Source organism: Nannospalax galili, unplaced genomic scaffold (assembly GCF_000622305.1).
Source record: "Nannospalax galili isolate Female #2095 unplaced genomic scaffold, S.galili_v1.0 scaffold137, whole genome shotgun sequence".
In the NCBI taxonomy this organism is placed as follows: domain Eukaryota; kingdom Metazoa; phylum Chordata; class Mammalia; order Rodentia; family Spalacidae; genus Nannospalax; species Nannospalax galili.
Genome location: NW_008340203.1, coordinates 2,039,620 through 2,060,409, shown reverse-complemented (window position 1 = coordinate 2,060,409; position 20,790 = coordinate 2,039,620). Strand labels below are relative to the sequence as shown.

At 43.7% G+C, this 20,790-nt stretch overlaps 1 protein-coding gene across 5 annotated transcripts in view; it reads left to right on the top strand.

Moving 5' to 3' along the window:
- Stat3 (signal transducer and activator of transcription 3) overlaps positions 1 to 20,790 on the top strand; it is a 59,623-nt gene that overhangs the window by 14,844 nt on the left and 23,989 nt on the right. For 3 of the 5 annotated variants that reach the window (XM_008835293.3, XM_008835295.2, XM_008835294.3), the window contains exons 2-4: positions 14,573 to 14,723; positions 16,373 to 16,517; positions 17,099 to 17,197. In XM_008835293.3, the coding sequence (XP_008833515.1) occupies positions 14,596 to 14,723; positions 16,373 to 16,517; positions 17,099 to 17,197 (372 nt within the window). In that variant the 5' untranslated portion in view covers positions 14,573 to 14,595. Of the gene's footprint in view, positions 1 to 2,391; positions 2,503 to 14,572; positions 14,724 to 16,372; positions 16,518 to 17,098; positions 17,198 to 20,790 lie in introns of those variants that run through there. The other 2 variants (XM_029564579.1, XM_029564580.1) reach the window with 2 other exon arrangements.

Here is a 20,790-nt window from a genome sequence, read left to right as displayed (position 1 = left end):
GCTACACCCCTAGCTACCTCTTGTATTTTTTTTAATATTTTATTATTTTTATGTGTATGAGTGTATTGCCTGCATGTATGTGAGTGCACCCGTTTCACGCAATGCAGTTGTCAGAAGAGGGCTTCAGATTCCCCTGGAACTGGAGTTAAGGACAGTTCATAGCCGCCATGTGGGTGCTGGGAATTGAACCCGGGTCCTCTGCAAGAGCAGTCAGTGCTCTTAACTGCTGAGCCATCTCTCCAGCCTTTCTTGGGCCTCTTTTTATTAACTTAAAAATTATTTATTATTTGTGTGTGTGTGTATGTGTGTGTATAAGCAGTCTCAAAGGACAATTTTTGTGGGGTCAGTTCTTTCCTTCCACATGGGTTCCAGAGATCGAATTCAGGTCACTAGGCTTATTGCAGCAAGTGCCTTTATCCACTGAGCTACTTGTTGGCCCTTTTTGCCCCCTTCCTCCTTTAAAAAATATTTTTATTTTTATTTTATGTTGTGTATGTTTTGCCAGCATGTCTGGGCACTGTGCATGCAATGCCTGTGGTGGCCAGAAGAGGGTGTTGGATCCCCTGGAACTGGAGTTACAGATGGTTGTGAGACTATTTCTTCAAGCCCTTTGGGACCTTTTTAATTGCTTTTTTTTTTTTTTTTTTTTTTAAATAAGGGAGTGGTGTTTCAGATTAAAGGAGAGAAGTGAGAAAATAGCTTTCCACGGGGTCTTGGGAACTTTTATGGCAGTCAGCTCTGGGAAGAAAAGTGGTGGTTGTTGTAAGTGCCTCTGTAGGCCTCTTGATAGATTTGTTTTGGGTTCAGAAATGTGAATTGATAGACAGGGTGGGCTTTGGCCTGGGTTTCCTGAGATCTCTGCATTGAATAGATATATACAGTTGTCATAGATATATACAGTTGTCATTCCGCTGACCTTTCAGTGGTTGTCCATGCAGTGCAAGGTTTCTTTTTTTCTTGAAACACTGTCTTTTCTCAGCTTCTATAACACCCTGGTCCCTGATTTTCCTTCAGTCTCACAGACCATTCTTGATGTCCTTCCTGGTCATCCTCTCCCTGAGCTCAAAGGTTGAAGTGGCTCAGGCCTCTCTGTGAGGGACTCTTTTCTTTTTCTATCTCAGCCACTACTTTCAGTGTGTGTGTGTGTGTGTGTGTGTGTGTGTGTGTGTGTTTTGCAGTGCTAGGGATCAAATCTAGGCCTAGAGTATGCAAGCACTCTGTCAGCTGAGCTACCTCCCCAGCACTCTTAGCCATTACCTTGGCCTTGACTCTGAGGATAAGTCCAGGTATGCATCTCCAGCACCACACCCATGGGTTCCCAGCCCCTGCCTTCTGCTGCTTTCCTGACCTCCTGTGGGTACGCTGTATGTGGTTACTTCCTGTCCATCTTGTCTAAAGCTTAACTCTGGTTTTCTCAGCCCAAGTCTGTGCCTCTCTCTCAGTCCAATATTGAAGTAAAGGTGTATCATGGTTTGCTTCACTGTGCAAGTCAGAAATCTAGGAGCCAGCCTTGATTCCTTTGTTCCCCTGTACTCCTGCTTCCATCCAGAGCACCAGCGAGTCTTGCTGCTTTCACCCCTAATGTTTCTCAACAGCCTTCACTTGTCTGGTCCTGACCTGTTTCCTATCTATGGTAGAGTGATACCCCAAAACTGCTTCTACACAAACTTATAGAAATTCTGGATACATTGAGCTCTCAGGTAAAATAGGGAAACCTTCAGAAGCAAAAACAGTCTCACCAAAAGAAAGAAGACGCCCTGGAGTGGTGGAGATGGGTTGCACGGTGGCAGTTATGTGTATGTGTGTGGGGGTTTGTGCATGTGTGTTCAGTGCAGGAGTTACAGGCAGTTGTGAGCCACCTGATATAGGTGCTGGGAATCAAATGGGGGTCCTCTGGAAGGGCAATATGTACTTTTAAGTGTTGCTCCATCTCTCCAGCCCTATCCTAAAAACCTTAAGCTGATATTTTAGCATTAACAAAAACCTGTTTTGGGCCAGGCATGGTGGCACATGCCTTTAATCTCAGCACTTGGGAGGCAGAGGCAGTTGGATCTCTGTGAGTTCAAAGCCAACCTGATCTATATAGTGAGTTCCAGGACAGCTGGGGCTACAGGGAGACCCTGTCTCAAAAAGACCGAAAAAAAAAAAAAAACAAAAAAAACAAAAAAAACCTCTTTCTCGTAGAAGACCTGGGTTCAAATCCCAGCACCCACATGGTGGTTAACAACTGCTTGTAACTCTGATTCCAGGGGATCTGACACCATCTTCTGTCCTCTGAGGGCACTGTATGACATGGGTATGCTCACATATATGCAGGCAATGCACTCATACACATAAAATAAAAATAAATCAAAAACATTAAAAAAAAAACAAAACAACTTTTTCTCCTAGGGCACAACAAATGTTTGCATCCTCCAAGAATCCTCCCCCAACTGCCTGAGGTGGCCCGGTACCATCTCATCTCCCCTCAAGTGGTCTTCATCTTGGTTTGCTGCCTCCTAGGTGAGGGCGGAGACTGGTGAGGCAGAGGTGGGCCCATTTCTACCCTGTGCTTGGTTCCATACTGAATATTTTTCTGTTTTTGTTTTGTTGAAATGGGGGGTGTGAATCTGTTGCCTAGTCTGACCTTGACTGAACTCTCAATTCTCTTCAGCCTCTGAGAAGCTAGGGTTACAGGCTTATGCCACGTAGCTGGACCCTGTCTGAAAAACCAAATGAAGCAAAACAAAGGAAATGGGCGAATGAGTTGATTAAGGATTCTTTCTAAGGGAAGATAAGTAATGCTACCTATTTTTTAAAAATTTTGACAGGAAGCATTTCACTTAAATAATTATGATTTTTATCCAACTGAACTACTTATACTGAAAACAGCCATCTCCGGTCTCATCCCACATCACTTCTAAGCACTGCTTCCCAGTAACAGTCCTACAGTGTATTTAGCTTCCTCCTCTTCCTTTTCCTCGCCCCTCCCCTCCTCTTCCTAGCTTTCCCCTTTCCCTCTTTCCTGCTCTCCTCCCCCTCCCTCCCTTCATTAATTAATTGCTCAGGCAGGCCTCCATTATGGACATGGACCACCATGCTGAGCTCAGGACTTGCCCTCATCCCCAACCCCTTTGCACCTTGCTTGACCTTGCCTTACTATGTAGCCCAAGATGGCCTTGAACTCACCATTCTGCATTAGTCTCCCAAGTGTTGAGATTATAAGTATATGCCACCACACCAAACTTACATAGATGTCTCCCTCTCCCCACCCCACCACTATCACCCAAGTCTATCACCCAAGTCGTTTTTTGTCTCTGCTGTCAACCGTACCTTCTTCCTCCAACTTTGAGCTGTTGAGGTCACCCAGCACACTGCTCACCTGAGAACCTTTCTGCGGGCACATCAGTTTGGTTTTCTCAGCTGTGCTAGCTCAGTTACCATCCCTGTACAATGTGGATTCTAAACGTTGATTGACACCTTTTGTCCACTGTCACTTTATTTCTCATTCTTTGTCTGTGTGTACATTAGGAGGCTTTTGGGTCATGCTCACCCAGTTTTGTGTGATGTTCTCTTGAGCATTCTTTGTCAACACATGCTGGTCCCTTGCTTAGACTGGCCATGCCTTTCTCTTAGAACAACCATCTCTCTGTAGACCTGTGATTCTTGGGAAACAGTGAGCACCTATCCCATTTTCAGATCTTGCTCATATGGCTACTGTCGTTAGTTTGTTCTTTATTGCTGTGACAAAACACTCTGACCACTACCAACTTGGGGAGGAAAAGGTTTATTTATCTTACATCTCCCGGGTCACAGTTCATCAGGGAGCCCAAGGTAGGAACTCAGGGCAGGAACCTGGAGGGCAGGAGCTGGAGCACAGGCCATGGAAGATCGCTGCTTACTGACTTGCTCCTCTGGCCCTGCTCAGCCTGCTTTCTTATGCAACACAGGCCCACCTGCCCAGGGGTGGCACCACCCACAGTGGGCTGGGCCCACCCACATCACTCATCAAGAAGATGCCCCTCAGACATGGCCACAGGCCAGTCCAATAGAGGCAATTCCCCAATTGAGGCTTCCTCAACCCAGGTGTGTCAAGTTGACACTAAAGCTACCTTTCCACCAAAACAGGATCCAGTATCCTTCCTACTCAATAGGAACGAGGCTGTGCAGCCCTTAGGGGAGCATCATTTGCCTTGATATCTATGGTGGAGTTACATTCCAAGGTGCCTCCCGGAGTGCACACTGTTGTCTTAGTGGAGAATGAATTGGCCTGTGTTCCTGTGGGCTCAGTGAAGCACCTGCTAAAAAGCCACTCACATGTTCAGTTAGCCAATGGAGCCCTGTACACCTGGCCTAAAAACATACACTGGTTAGGAAATCTCAGAAACTCTGTGTTTTGCTTCTTTGCATTTTAATCTACTGAAGCCACAGTTATAATTTTTTCTTTTCATTTCTTTTTTCTCTTTTTAAAGTTATTTTAGTTTTAGGTGGGATCTCACTGGGTTGCCTAGACTACCTCAGACTCACAGTCTTAGTCATCAAACATCTAAAAGAGGTTGAGCGGTAGCTGGACACTGGCGTCTGATGTTCTTGAGAGAAGATAGGCTAGAGGTGTGGATTTTGGGACTGTCGTGTACAGATGCATTTTGAAGGAGAATGGATGAATCATTTTGAAAGTGAGTGTACGGGGAAAAATAAGAGGTTTATAGTAAAATAGCTTTAACAGAAAAGCCTGTTCCTGTAAGATTATAAATTTCTCATGAAAATTGAACTTAATAGATACTACATTCGTTCAGTCATTAGGTTGGAAAAAGTGCTGAAGTGGCCAAATGCAATAAACTACCTGAAATTAGTGACACAAGGGAACTAACATTTTGTTAGGCTTTTTGGCTCAGGAGTTCAAGTAGGCACAGCAGCCATGACTCACTATTTGCTGTTTGATGTCTGGAGCATCAGCTGGGAAGCCTCGAACATTTGGAGCAAAAATCATCTGAAATCTTCTTTACTTACATTAATCTGATCCCTGGATGAGGGTGATCTCACCTGGGACTATGGATCGAGTGTCTGTGTGTGGCCTCTTCTCTGACTTGTGTTTCCTACAGAATGGTGGCTGGCTTCCAGAGAACCTTTCTCCTTGTAGGAGAATCTGGCAGAGGCACTGGGGATTGTATATCAGCTTGGCCTTCGTGGCACAGTAGCTGCAGTCCCAGCTACTTGGGAGGCTGAAGCAGGAGGATCTCAAGTTCAAGGCCTAACTTAGTTACAGAGTGGTTTCAAGACCAACCTGAACTTAGAGAGACTTCCAAAATAAAAAGTAAAAAGAGGGCTAGGACTTAACTACTGGTAGAGCTCTTACCCAGGCCCCCAGAGCCCAAGGCCCCAGGTTTCACCAGTCAACAAAATATCAACATATATCAACACTTTCAGCCTGTATTGGCTGGAGTAGGTGTGGGTTTAATCAGATTCAGAGGAAGAGAGCAAAGACCTCTTTCTCAGTGAGAAGAGTAGCAGAGGATGATGGGGCAGGGTATTTAACCACCACAAATGTCCTTTTAATCTGAGGTTTTGCAAGCCCGTGGTGACTTTAAAAGAAAGGAGCTGGATTGTTTTGTTGTGTTTTTTTTTTTTTTTTAATTTGTTTCATTTTTTTCATGTAAAAGAGAAGGTTTTGCTCTGTAATCCATGCTAGCTTTCTGAGTGCCAGTACTACAGGTGTGAGCCTCTACACCGAGCAAGGAAGGGATTCTTTAACAGGATCTGTGGATATGGATTCTGAGCTCATTGCCCTGTGCTGAGTGACTTCTTAATATCACTGAGAGAGAAAGTGATCTGAAAAAATTTGAAGCTTCTTTCATCTATCTAAGAAGCATTGAGCTATATCACAGGTCTATGACCTTGAAATGTCAAAATTTAAGGTTTTTGTCAGCTTTATTTTCACATTCTGTTTAGATGAGTACTAAGAACTTCTATAGCACTTCACAATAGTAGATGCTTTTGTAACTTTTTAATTTGGGTTTTGGCCAAAAGTACCAGAACCTAAAGGCTTTCTCCAGCAAGCTTTCCCTTAAAGCAATGAGTATGTCTAGCAGTCACAGAAAAGGAACAAGCAAGGTGTATGGGGGTGTTGATGAGCTGACTTGGAAGACAGAACCCCTTTAAAAAGGTTTGAGGTTACCAACTGAAGGTTGTTATGTTGTCAGGAAGCCTTAGACAAGGGTAGATTTTTGCAATAGTGGCTAATGAGAAGCTACTGTGTATGGGCATGTGTTTGTGTAGTATGTTTGCCTGTGGAAGCCAGAGGTCCATATTGGGTATCTTCCACAATCACTCTCCATCTTATATATTTATTTTTTGTCTTTTTGAGACAAGGTCTCCCTGTAGCCCCAGCTGGCCTGGAAGTTGCTGTGTAGACCAGGCTGGCCTTGATCTCACTGCCTCTACCTCCTTTTCTATCTCTCAGGCCTTGATCTGCCTGCCTCTACCTCCCCAGTGCTGGGATTAAAGGTGTACACCATCATACCTGGCTCTCCATCTTATTTTTTGAGACCGGGTCTCTCACTGAACCAGGAGCTCACCAATTTGGCTATTCTGTGTCCACTTTCCCAGCACTGGGATTATAGGCACATGCCACAGGTGCTGACAATCCAAACAGGTTCTCACGCCTGTGTGGCAAGTATTACTGACTGATCCATCTCCCCACTCCCCAAATGTGTGTTTTTGGAATGAGTGACTTTACTTTTTTTGAAAGACCACTGAAGGGTCATGCTTAGGATTTTGAAACAGCAAAACAGGAAGAGTTGGACTCCTCACAGAATGGTTTCTTTCTGGGTATATTGCCTTCACCTGGGAGAATCTGGTGCCTTTAATACAGGATAATTCACACCAGTGGTTCATTCATTTGACACATGCTTTTTGTTCACTTGTTATGAACTGGATGCTGGGGAAGAGGAAGACATGCCAATGAGCCAGAGCCGAGGCTCTTCCTGTCCTTGTGAACCTTGCAAGTCCCATAGAGTGCCAGAGTGAGAGGCATGGGTCCATATCATTGTTGGAAGGAGGGCATGTGTGAGGTCTGTGGCAGGAGGAGCTTGATGACCTTGAGGAGCTATAAGAAGAACAGAGTGAGTGCTGGGAACTAGGCCAGCATGCAGGTGGCAGCTGAGGTGGGGCAGGGCCAGCCCAACCATCGGTCAGGTAATACGCACAGATGCTTGCCCGGTGAACTGGCTGCATCCTAAGAGCTTCATGTGCATTAAATCAAATCTGACAGTGGCCCTGTGAGTACAGATGCCTTCCATTTTTATAGAGGAGGAAACTGAGGTGCAGGTCGAGAGTTAGGATCCACAGTCTCCCACCCTCATAGTACATGCTTTTCTTAGTCTCAGAGCAAGGAAAGTTGTCAGTGCAGCTTGGGGGCAGCAGGATCTGAGGTTAGGGCTTAGAAAGGTCTGCTCACCCACGTGGCCTGAAAGGATGCAGGCAGATATGGGGAAACAGTTAAAAACGTTGTGAGTAGCAGGGCATGGTGGCACTCGCCTTTAATCCTAGCATTTGGGAGGCAGAGACAGGCAGATCTTTGTGAGTTTAAAGCCAGCCTGGTCTACATAGTGAGTTCCAGGACAGCTGGGGCTACAAGGAGACCCTGTCTCAAAAAGATAAAAAAAAAAAAAAAAAAAAAAAAACCCTTTGTGAGTAAAAGCCCAGGAGTTTTTAGCTCTGAGATTTCTGGTTGATTTTTCTTTCTGGTTGACTCCTTTCCCTGGGGAGTTCCTGAGTCAGGTGGAACGCAGACCTGGATGTTTGACCCTTTTTGGTTAAATGTCAGCTTGCTTTCTCTTACCACAGCATTTGTTCTTGGGTTCCAGTAATATTGCTGTGACATTTCTCAGGGGAGCATCTCCATCTAAGTGTTAAATAAATACACCAGGAACCTGGGAGGTTGCTCCTTAATTCTCCCATTCTGAGTCACCTTTGCTCTTCAGTCTCACAGCCCAGGCTCCCCTACCTCTTCAGTATCTGTAAATGTTCACCTCAAAACATTTCCTCCATCTCTCACCTTGGATATTACCTGAGAGATCTTTCTGAAAGACTAATCAAATTGTCATGTATGTGTAAGACTTTTCAAACTTCTCCATTGCTCTTGGAAGAAAGTTCCTGTTTCTCAGCATGACTTTCAGAGCCTTCTAGAAACCATATCTCATGCCTTGGTTTCTGTTCTGCTTCATGACAACTGCCTGGATCCTATCCCCAAGAGATTAATATTCAGTAGCAATGCACTAAGGATCAGTACCCAGCTTCTCAGAGTTCCTCAGTGGTTGTGTGTGTGTGTTTCTGTTCATGTGGTATATGTATGTGTGTGAGCCCCCATGCAATTTACACGCAGAGGACAGAGGAGGACATCAGCTGTCCTGCTCTATCAGGCTCCACCATATTCCCTGAGACAGGGTCTCTCATGGAACCTGGCGCTCTCTGTTGTTTTTCTGTTAGGCTGGCTGGCTAGAAGCTCTAGTGATCCTCCTGCATCATGCTTGAGCTGTCCTCATGCTTGCTTGGCATGCTCTTCTCTGAGCCTTCTCTTCAGTGCCTGGAGCGTCTCAGGTGGTTCTGCTATGCATCCAGTACTGAACCCGGATCTCTCCTGGGTCCCAGGTTTTCATCTGAGCTGCTCATTAGCGTCATCTGGAACCCTCATTCCCACCCTCATATCTGGATTGGCTTCTGACTTCGACCCCAGACACCTCATCTTTTCCCTTCCCTTCCTTGTCCTACCCTGTGCTGCCCTGCCCTAGCCTGGCCTGTCCCTCCCTTCCCTGGTTTTTCTTTGTCCTCTCCCTGTCCTGATTCTAATCTGTAGGCAGAGTGGGGACCCTCTGGTTCTGAAAGAATTATTCCAGAGGGTAGAGTTGGGAAGTAGATGTTATGGCCCTAGAATAAACCACCCTTTCACATACAGATCTCTTAAGTGTTTGAAGAGCTGCTGTTGCCCAATTTTTTCCTCCCAACACTACTTACTGTTGCCCACTTACCTCCTTGCTGGCAAATATGTTCCAGGACTTGGGACTCCTCACACTGATGGCCACCCCTGTGTGTTTGTTTTTTCAGAACTTCATTTAAACTGTGATACATACAATTACAGTAGCATCCCAATAGTCAGGGGCAGACAGACAGAGCCCTTAACCCAGGCACACTAGAACAGTGTTTTGTTTTAGCATTATGATTGACTCATAGCTTACTTGTTTAAAATTCCCACCATCTAAAACTCCCAAAGTGGTTTAGCAGGAATCCTGAAACTAGACTGTGTTTGGATCCAGCTCCATATCTTTACTACCTGTGTGACTTGGGTAAATCACTTAAAATTCTGTGTCTTTGTAAAATGAAAAGTACCATCTCATATGGTTAGTGTGAGGATGAAATGAGTCCATAAATACATGTCAGATGCTTAAAACAGGCTGCCTATGATAAGTACAAATAAATTTTATAGTTTTTACTTACTTGGGCTGCTCTTTTTTTTTTTTTCTCCCCCTCCCTACCCGCTCCCTCCTTCCTCTCTTGAGAGGGTCTCATGTGGCCTAGGCTGACCCCAAATTCAATATGTAGAAAGAATGACCTTGAACTTATGATCCTTCTGCCTCTACCTCCTGAGTGCTGGGGTGTGCTCCTGTGCTGTTTCATTCAGTATGGGGATGGAACCCAGGGCCTCCTTCATGCATGCTAGGCAAGCAGTTTACCAGCTTGGCTTCAGCCCCAGCTCCTGTACTGAAGGAGCTTTTTTAAAAATTTTATTTATTTATTTTATTTTATGTATGAGTGTATTGTCTGCATGTATGTAAGTGCACCTGTATCGTGCAGTGCCCATGGAGGTCAGAAGAAGGTGTTGGGTTCCCCTGGAACTGAAGTCACAGATGGGTGTTAGCCACCATGTGGGTGCTGGGAACCAAACCTGGGTCCTCTGCAAGAGCAGCCAGTGCTCTTAACGGCTGAACCATCTCTCTAGCCCCCTGGACTGTTCTTTAACCAAGGTTCTTAACTTTTATCTTTTCATTTTAAATAGCACTTGGTGGGTTTTTGTTGTTATGGTTTTTCTTTTTTTAATTGCCTTGTTTTTTTTTTTCCGGAGCTGAGGACTGAACCCAGGGCCTTGTGCTTGAGCTCTACCACTGAGCTAAATCCCCAGCCCCAGTTTTTCTTTTTTTAGATAGGACCTCCTGTAGCCCAAGCTGGCCTCAAACTTACAAGTAGCTAAGGATAACCCTGAACTAATCCTCCTGAATCTACCTCCAAGTGCTGGGATCATTTTCATCTTTGGTCTTATTTTGAACCTAGAGCTACCTACCCTAAGTGAAATGTGTATAGAGATTTGATCAGGACACCACACAACCCCGCCTGTCCTTTCCTCTGTCCTTACATGTATTCACTAGATCACATTACTAGCTCCCTCCCTCAGGATATGACAAAAAGGTCCATTATAATGCATGTGTTTTACATAGCTGGAACAGTCAGTGGATATCACATATAACATCTAACTACTTAGATGAATTAAGGTAGGTTTCTGGGCCTCTCGGGATACTGAGAAAGAGTTTTCATATTAAGAAATGCTGTTAAAGGGAGGAACAGCACAGGAAGGAAGCTGTTTACATGCTCCCTGAATGTAGCTCCAGGGAGGAAGGCTACTGTTCATCCATGATTTCACTTAGTTTAGAACCATCCTTCCCAGACAGGGTAAGTCCTTGTTTTGCTGTGGAGGAATCTATTTAGTAATCAAACAAGGTTTCCCTAAGCAGATCCTCAGTGGCCGGCAGGATTTATACTTAGGCCTCTGAATCCTTTTCCCTTTTACGTAGATTGGCATTCAAATCATTGGGCAGATCACTTTGTGTGTTCTACAATTTAATGAAGTGGTTATTAAAACATGGGCTTAGAATGCTTTTATAGATAAGAATGGTTTGGTTAGAACGTAGTAGGAGCCTGGCATGATGTGATGCACATGTGCAGTCCTAATACTCAGAGATGGAGGGAGACCAAACGTTCAAGGCCAGCTTAGGCTACATAGCCAGACACTGTTTAAAAAAAAAAAAAAACCTTAGTGGACTTGTTCAGATTAACTTGGGGGTTTTGTTTTTGTTTGTTTCTGTGATGCTGAGGATAGAATAGAGCCCAGGGCATTGAGCTTGCTAGATAAGCACTGTACCACTGAACAATATCCCCAGCTCCTAAATTACTTTGTATGATAAAGTGGTTCTTTTAAGTGTTTTCCAGTAAAACAATTATAGCAAGCCAGTTGGCAATGGTTTTCCTAGACAATTTGGCTAGTTATCTCTTAAGGGTCCTCTGCTCTTGTGAACAACTTCCAATTACCCTGTGGCTTCTGTGAAGCAAACATAGTTTGTAGCTAAGCGGCATGTGAGGACGTGACTGATGCTGCTGCGCTAAAGTATGAAGCCAAAGCACCCATGCTTTCCTTGAAAGTGCCACCTGCTTGTCGGTCTTAATTTAGAGTAATTCTCCTTCATGTAAGATAGTTTGCATATTATCTTTCTTGATTAGACTAAAAGATAAAATTAGTCATTTTGGGTGCTTTAATTTTATGGAAAAAGCTACAAGCTGGTGTCTGGTATAAGGAAAAGCCCAATTATTACATTGTTCACGAGCCCTTTCCCTAGCTAAAAACACCCAAATAGCAACAACTAAACAAGGCCCTCTGAGTTATAGACTAGAAATGAATCGGTTCTTGACAACTGATAATTTTTTATGTAATTGAAAATGGAACTGTGCATCTGACTTGGATGTTCATCTATGAGCAGGTAGAGTAGGTGTGGTTTTATGATTTTATCTTGGAACTTCAGAGTAGACTGGTTCTTCATTTGTGTCCAAGAGAAACAGTGAAATAGTCTATTTTTTGTTAATTTATAGCACTGGAATTTACTGTATCAAGCAGACAACTCTTAAATAGGAAAACTACAGCTTTTAAAATCTTTGTTCTAAAACAAGTGTCCTTGTTATTTTTTAATATTTGATTTATTATTTTTTTATGTGTATGTTTTGTCTGCATGTATGCAAGTGTACCCATGTCATGCAATACCCATGGAGGTCAGAAGAGGGCATTGGATTGTCTGGAACTGGAGTTAGGATGGTTATTAGCTGCTATATGAGTGCTGGAAATCAAACCTGTGCTCAGTGCTCTTAACCACTGAGCCATCTCTCCAGCCCCAAGTGTCCTTATTTTTAATAAACAGAATATAATTGGCAAATGTTATGTTAACTTTTCTAGTAGCCACATTAAAAGAAATAAAAAGAAATGGGCAGAATGCTTATTAATAATATGTTTTATTTAGCCCAACATACCCAAAATATGATTTGAACATCAAGATTTTTGTGGTCTTCTTTTGTTCACTGTTTTCAGATCCAGCATACATTTGTGTAAAGTGACCACATTTCCATGGCTCAGCAGCCACGTGTAGGTGTCTATCATGCTGAACAATGGAGTCTTCAGTTTGGTATCATTCCATACAATAGCATTTACATAAGTTGGCATACATGTGTTCCTTTGTATATGCATGTTCATGTGCATATGGGGTGTATATGTATGTGTAGGTGCATGTATGTAGAGGTCAGAGGACAACCTCAGATGTCACTCCTTAGATACCTTCCATATTTTGTTTGAGAGAGGAGCCCCCATTAGCCTGGAACTTTGCTAAGTAGGCTAGACTAGCTGGCCAGTGAACTTCCAGGATCCCTGTCTCCACCTCCCATCTCTTGCTATCAGAAGGATTACAGCACCACCCTCAGATTTTTGTTAATATGTGAGTTCTTGGGTTCAGAAACAAGCTCTTTACCAATTGAGCCATCTCCCCAGCCCCAAACTGGAAGAGATCTCTATGCAATTTAGGTCCTGAGATACAGAAGGCCCTAGTAATGCTTTTAATCTACAGATTTTCACTAGGCCTTTATGTAAACACTGTAAGAGGGACCCAATGGCTGTTGGTTTCTTGCTGAGGGCTGCACACCAGAGTTACAGAGCTTCAGCCTGGGGCATGCACTGCCTCCTTTCTTCCAGCCAGCGTTTGCTGTACACATGCCACTCTTTAATCTTTGGTTCTTGCTCATGGCTATTTTTAGATCTTAAGACTACTTGTTCTGTATTGACATTTTTATGACTCAAACTATTCTGAAAGAGGATTGAAAGTGATTAGCTAGCTGGGTTGGTTTTTCATAGCCGACATTTCGGTGAATAGTCATGCACTTGAGAACAACTCGTATACTTGGCATTTAGCTTCCCTTCTTTCTCATTTCAAATTGAGAATCTTAAACCCAAACTATTTTTGATTGAGTGGAAGAATCCCAAGCCCCTGCCCACATGCCCCCTAAACTTGTGGCCCTCCGTCCTTCTTGAATACCCCGTCTGTGCTGGACTTCAGTGCAGGTTTGCTTTGATTGTCTTGCAGATCATCTGAAAGGAATGTGTCTAGAGGAACTGGGTTTGTTCAGCCTTAGTTGAGGGTTTTGGAAATAGTATCTCAGTGGCCCCAAGGAGAGAATAGTGATCTCTTTTTTTATAGATGAGGAAATAGAAATCTGAAGCTTAAGGAATTTTTCAGCTTCACATGCTGATTTTGTTTTTCTAACCTCACACACCTCTGTTAGGTAATGGATTGATTATTTGAGGCAGGATCTTACTCTGTTCACAGCTCAGGCTGGCTTTGAACTCTCCATCAGAGTACTTCAGCCCTTGCAGTGCCAAAATTGCAGATTTGAACCACCATGCCTGGCTTGGTAATGGATTCTAGAACTTGGCATTGTGTCTACTTATCCTAATTTAAAAGAAACTCTGCTGGAGCTGTATGTGGCAACTCATGCCTGAAATCCAAGCATTCAGGAGGCAGAGGCAGGAGATAACAAGGCCAGCCTGGCTTACAGAAAGAGACCCTGTCTCAAAAATATCAAGGGACTGGGGATTAGCTCAGTGGTAAAGAGCTTGCCTAGCATGTGCAAGGCCTGGGGTTCAATCCCAACATCAAGAGGGAGGGGTTTAGTGGTGGTTCATGAGCAGGGAATGTGAATGCGTAAGTATTGGTCAAAAGAGCAGGAAAATGGGGCTGGAGAGGTGGCTCAACGGTTAAGAGCACTGGCTGTTCTTGCAGAAGACTCAAGTTTGATTCCCAGCACCCACATGGCAACTAAAACCGTTCATAACTCCAGTTCCAAGGGAATCCAGTACCTCTTCTGACCTCTGTGGGCACTGCATGACACGGGTGCACTTAGATATCTGCAGGCAATACACTCATACACATAAAATAAAAGTAATAAAAACTTTTGTTTTTAAAGAGTAGGAGCCAGATGTGGTGGCACATGCCTTTAATCCCAGTACTCAGGAGGCAGAGGCAGGTGGATCTCTGTGAGTTCAGGGTCAGCCTGGTCTACATAGTGAGTTCTAGGACAGCAGGGGCTACAGGGAGACCCTGTCTCAAAAAAACAAAAAAAAAAAAAAAAAGTAGGAAAAAATCATGCAAGATCCTTTCCAAAGCAACTGGGATATTTCAAGGTTAGTCATCCCATATTGGGGCTTGTAGTGACCATGCAAACTCTTTGGTTACAGTTGGGACCCCTGATTCCAGCAGGATGGCCCAATGGAATCAGCTCCAGCAGCTCGACACACGGTACCTGGAGCAACTTCATCAGCTGTACAGTGACAGCTTCCCCATGGAGCTACGGCAGTTCCTGGCACCTTGGATTGAGAGTCAAGATTGGTAAGTCCTGCTTGGGAAACTCCCTGACTTACTAAGTTTCGGTTTGATTTGAGAGACAGTTTGTTCTAGCTTCACCCTTTTATCAAAAGCTTCTAAGTGCAGGTGATGGAGAAAGATCAGGAGATCAGAGGTTTTCTGTATTTGGAGGGCATGTGGGTAGCTGTCTTTTGGCCTGCTTGGCGGTAGATGTTTTGAAGTTTGATTTGGGTCTCATTTACTCAGGGAGATCCTCTGTGTATTCTGATACTCCAGTAACGAGGTATAGATTTTTTTAATCTGAATTCCATCACAAGTAGAAGTTGAGTGCCACCACATGTGTCTTCCCCTTTTAAAGGAAAGAGACACAGTAAGGGAAATGGACTCCACTCATAGAAGAAACAATGGCAACTATTTCCTTTACTTAATATATTCAGGCCCATCTATTAATTTTAATTTAATTCAGGCCTACACTAATGTGACCTACTTTTTCCAGAAGGTATACCCTGATTTGGCAAAAAGCCAAGGAGATGATTCAGAGATGCTAGAGATAGGCCCTCCCAGCCTGGCATTACTTATTACGCTAATATATATGTATTAATAATCTGACCACAGGGTTGATTGAGAACTTAAGCCAAAATAGCCTTACCTCTTTTTCTTTTAAAAAAAATAATTCATGTATATGTTTGTATCTAGGTGCACATGCATGTGTGTGTATGTGACTGTGCATGTAGGCCAGAGGATAGCCTCATATCATCCTCAAAAATGACATCTACCTCCTTTGAAACAGGGTCTCTCATTGGCCTAGAGCTCACCAATTAGGGGAGACCCCCCCCCCCCAGGGATCTTGTGTGTGTGTGTGTGTGTGTGTGTGTGTGCGCGTGCGTGCGTGCGTGCGTGACAAGGTCTTGTGTAGTCTAGGCTGGCCTAGAACTTGCTTTGTAGTGGAGAATACCCTTGAATGTCTGATTCTTCTGCTTCTACTTCCCAGTAGTGGGATTACAGATGTGTGCCACCATACCACGCTTGTTTTTGTTTTTGTTTGTTTGTACTTGAGGCAAAGTCTTGCTATATAGCTCTGGCTAGCCTGGAACTCACTATGAAGCACAGGCTGATCTCCAACTTGCAATTCTCCAGCCTCAGCCTCCCAAGTTCTGCGATTACAGACATGTGCCAGCACACCTAACTTGTATCTGTCCATTTTGCTCAAATATTTTAACTGTGTAGTCTGTAAGAATGAGTAATAATATCTGGAATCATTCTTATGTTAATCTCTTTTTTCCCCTGTGCTAGGGATCAAATCCAGGGCCTTGAGCATGCTAGGCAAGTGCTCTGCTGCTGATCACCACATTGATGGTATTATTGTGCTGAGCAAGAGGAATGAAAAACAATGAATGGATTATAGCACCAATTTACCATGTTCCCCCCATACACCCCTTGATGGCGGTTTCTGTGTGTATATATTTCAGAATCTTGTTACTGTTGTTGAGACAAGATCACCCAGACTAGCCTGGAATTCCAGTTACCAAGGAGTTCTAGGCCAGTCTGGAAGGCTGGAAGCTGGCCTTAAAGTCTCTATTCTCCTGCCTCTACCTCCAAAGAGCAGTGATTACAGACGTGTGCCATCACTCTCTGGCCTTAGAATTGATCTTTTTCCCACTTCCTTTTCCTAGGGCATATGCAGCCAGCAAAGAGTCACATGCCACGCTGGTATTTCATAACCTCCTGGGTGAGATTGACCAGCAATACAGCCGCTTCCTGCAAGAGTCCAATGTCCTCTATCAGCACAACCTGCGAAGAATCAAGCAGTTCCTCCAGGTGCGATGGGAAACTGAGTAGCAAGCACTGGACCCTCAGAGTAGGGTCTTAGTTTTCTTTCCTGGAAGTACTTCTTACCTTGTTTGGCTAAATAATACGAGGCTTTCTTGTACTCTTAATCAAAGGAGAAGTAACTAGCCCTTTCTCAATTCCCTATATACTGGCCCATAAGCATATTTACCGGAAATTCACTTCTCATGTTACAGTCGAAGCAATAAAGCAATGACTGTAATATTACTCCACATATTAGCATGCCCATAACACCTACTCCATACATGAATATGACTTGGTTTAAATGTTAAAAGTTTTGGCCGTTAATTAGATACTCCTAGGTAAAGTCAGTCACCTGGATACCCTGGAAAGTCAGATGACAGAGGATTCAGACTGGTGTGCTCTCTGTCTTCTTTGTAATCGGCATTCTTCCCTTTTTCCTTTCCTCCCCTGCTGATTTCAGTCAGGTTCTGGGGCCTTCGGTCTGTTGTTTCATGAAGTCCTGCAGAAGTTAGTTTTAATTAGCCAAGTTCAGTCCACATCTCCACAGTCTGCTTCATCTTTCCATTATCTCTCTGTCTCATTTACAGAGCAGGTATCTTGAGAAACCAATGGAAATTGCCCGGATTGTGGCCCGGTGCCTGTGGGAAGAGTCCCGCCTCCTCCAGACGGCAGCCACTGCAGCCCAGGTGAGAGAAGAAACAAAGTTTGGAGGAGGGGTGTGGGACATGGAAGCAAGCAACTACACAGAGCAGCAAAATAACTTGAAAAGAAGAGAAAAACTGGACTAAAGCCTTAAGCATACATTGAAGTTTCACACACCCCTTCATTCCACCAAGAACTAATAATCTCAGTGGTTTAAAGTTTATTCTGACAAACTGTCAGGGTACAGCTTTTTCCAGTGTCATTCAAATTCTCCCCAAGTGTAGAAAACCAGATACTTTGAGCTTATTTTGTGAGGCTAGAATAATCTTCATATCAAAATCTAAAACACAGTGCCAGAAATCATTGTGGCTAAGTGGTTAAAGTGTTGAACTTGAAAAACTATGCAAGTAAAGAAAATGGTTGAGGGGCTGGAGAGATACTCAGCAGTTAAGAGCACTGACTGCTCTTGCAGAGGACCAGGGCTGGGTTCCCAGAACTTAACATGGCACCTAGAACAACCATCTGTAAATCCAGTTCCAGGGCATCCAAGGCCCCCTTCTGATCTCTGAGGGCATTGCATGACACAGGTGCACTCACATACATATAGGCAATATAATTATACACATAAAAGAAAAATAAATAAAATATTTTAAAAAGAGAAAATGGCTAAGATTTTTGCATCTGCAGTCTGAACAGCATGGATAGACGTAGTCTAGGAATGCAAGATGGTTCAACATTAGAACTTCTAATGTCTCTTTAAATTAGTAAGTTGAGGAAAAAGCCTATGTATGCACGTCTATATATATATTTAGATATAAGATCCCCATCTAGGAATGGTAGTGCACACTTAAATTCCCAGCTACTAAGGTTGGAGAATTGCTTAACCCATGAGTTTGTGACCAGCTTAGGTAGTATAAAAAACTTCCTGAAAACAAAAACAAAATCTACCATCAATTCCAGATTTTATGTTTATTTTTAATATTTTACTTATTTTTATTTTTTTAAAATATTTTATTTATTATTTTTATTTCATGTGTATGGGTGTATTGCCTGCATGTATGTGAGTGCACCCGTGTTGTGCAATGCTGCGGAGGTCAGAAGAGGGCTTCAGATTTCCCCAGAACTGGAGTTAAGGATGGTTCGTAGCTGCCATGTGGGTGCTGGGAATCGAACCCAGGTCCTCTGCAAGAGCAGTCAGTGCTCTTAACCACTGAGCCATCTCTTCAGCCCCATATTTTACTTATTTTTATTTTATGTGTATGAGCGTAAAACCTGTATGTAGGTAGGTGCACCCATGTATGTGCAGTGCCCCAAGGTCAGAAGAAGGCTTCAGATCCCCTGGAACTGGAGTACACATGGTCGTTGGCCACCACGTGGGTGGTGGGAATTGAACCCTGGTCTTCTGCAAGAGTAGTCAGTGCTCTTAACCACTGAACTCGCTCTCTAGCCCCTCAATTCCAGATTTTAAAATTATCATTTTTTTTTCAAGACTTTTTGGAGACTGTATAACTTGGGTTGGCTTGGAATTTGCTGTAGACTGGCCTTGAATATATGACTGAAGCTTGTCAGGCAGATGAATGGAAGGACAAGCGTAGAAAGTTCTGTATCTGATTGGGTAGGGGAGGTAAAGTAGTAAAGGGCTTGTGAAAGTATTTTTAATTAGTCACCCTTAACAACTAGGCCTCGGAAGAACAGTTTTGAGTTTGGATCCTGCAGCTCTATCACTAGATTAAGAAAGCTGTTTACTCTCTCTGTTCCTCCATTTGGAATGATAATAGTGCCAACATCATAGAATTGAATTCCTATGTGCCAGGTGTCTAAAATAGTATCTGACAGATAAATGTGAGCGTATTTGGAGTTCCTGCTGTTTTTTCTTTTTCGCCAAAACCACCTCTGCCACTACTGTGGGAACTGGGGACCCACTGAGGAATTTTAAGTTGGCATGCTCATGTGTGGGTAAGGAGTAACTAACACTGGTTGCACTCATGAGCTGCAGACAGAGTAGCAAGAGACATTGGCCTGTGCTCACCAGGGCTTTCAGTTGTAAGAGCCTTTATGTCTTTATCCTGTTCCTCCAAGATAAAGAACCTTGATTTAAGTCAGTTTGGATAGAGGCTTCAACTTCACCATGAACAATTAGAAAGCAAAAGATTTCCCTAGCTGTGTTCAGTCCTATATATCCGGGGTCTGAAACTAATTGTGGCTGGCTAAGTTCAGCTGGCTAATTGTTTTAAGAGACAGGATCTTGCTATATTGTCCATGTTAGCCCCAAATTCATGGGCTCAGTGTAATCATCTGCCTCAGCCTCCTGAGTAGCGGGGACCACAGAAATGTGCTGCTGTGTCTGCCTTAATTTTGTAAATGAAGGTTCCTTTAGGACTCAGCCACATTCATTCATTTACATGGCATCTGTGGCTGCATTCATGCTAATGTTCACAACAGATACTATGTGATCCAGAAAACTAAAAATGTTTATCATCCCTCCCTAAGAGAAGTTTGCAGCCTCTGGGACAGAGCTGTAAGTTGGGTTTTTGTGGCCTCAGCTCAGGCTTTACTGTTGATGTATCTGTGTATATATTCTGGCACATTCTTTAATGTGTAGCATGGGTAAAAGAAAAGCACAAAGAGCTTAAAGATGTAGTCTCTGCCACTCAGGAGCTCAGGAGAGTAGGGATTATAGGTACACGGAAGTGTGTCTAAGGAAGGGTGGGACCTCACAGGAGACAGAACATTTGAGCTGAGTTTGAAAGTCAGTGAGCTCACGTGTGCTTGGACAGAGGCATGTGTGAAACTAAGTGGACAGCATATGGGCAGGTGAAGTGTAAAAATACGTATGCCTACCGGGCGTGGTGGTGCACGTCTTTATCCCAGCACTTGGGAGGCAGAGGCAGTGGGATCTCTGTGAGTTCAAGGCCAGCCTGGTCTACATAGTGAGTTCCAGGACAGCTGGTGCTACAGGGAGACCCTGTCTCAAAAAGACCAAAAAAAAAAAAAAAAACCCCCCCCCCCCCAAAAAAAAAACAACAAAAAAGGAGTGGGTGGTTAGGCAACAAAGCACAGGGAGGGAGCTAGGTTGTTACTGGATTGTGTGGAGAATCTTTATGTGTTGGGTTGAAATGTTAACACCTTGAAGGAGTGGGGAGGGAGCCAGGGACACACAGACACATACACCCCCCTCCACCACCACCATCACTATCTTCATTGTCATCATCTTCATCAGCCTCAATCACTGAGCTACAACAGGACAGCTGCCAATAAGTTCTTTACAGAGGTGTTAGACGCAGGGTTCTGTGGTGACAATTATCCATGCTTCTCTTCTCCCTTTAAGTGAGGCACCAATTGAAAAACAGACCCCTGAGCTGAATAAGACATAGCAGCTGTATTGTTGGTAAAATTAGACTGGATGGTGGAGCTGGTGACCACAGGGACTCTTTTTTCTTTAGATTTTTGAGACAGGGTCTTATGTATCCTAGGGCCAGTGTTAAGTTATATTACCAAGGAAGACCTAGAAGTTCTGACCCCCAACTTCTGCCTTCTGAGTGCTGGGGCTAGAAGCATGAGCCACTGTATACAGTGCTGTGGATGGAACCAGGGCTTTGTGAATGTTAGACAAGCGTGAGAATATATATATATATAT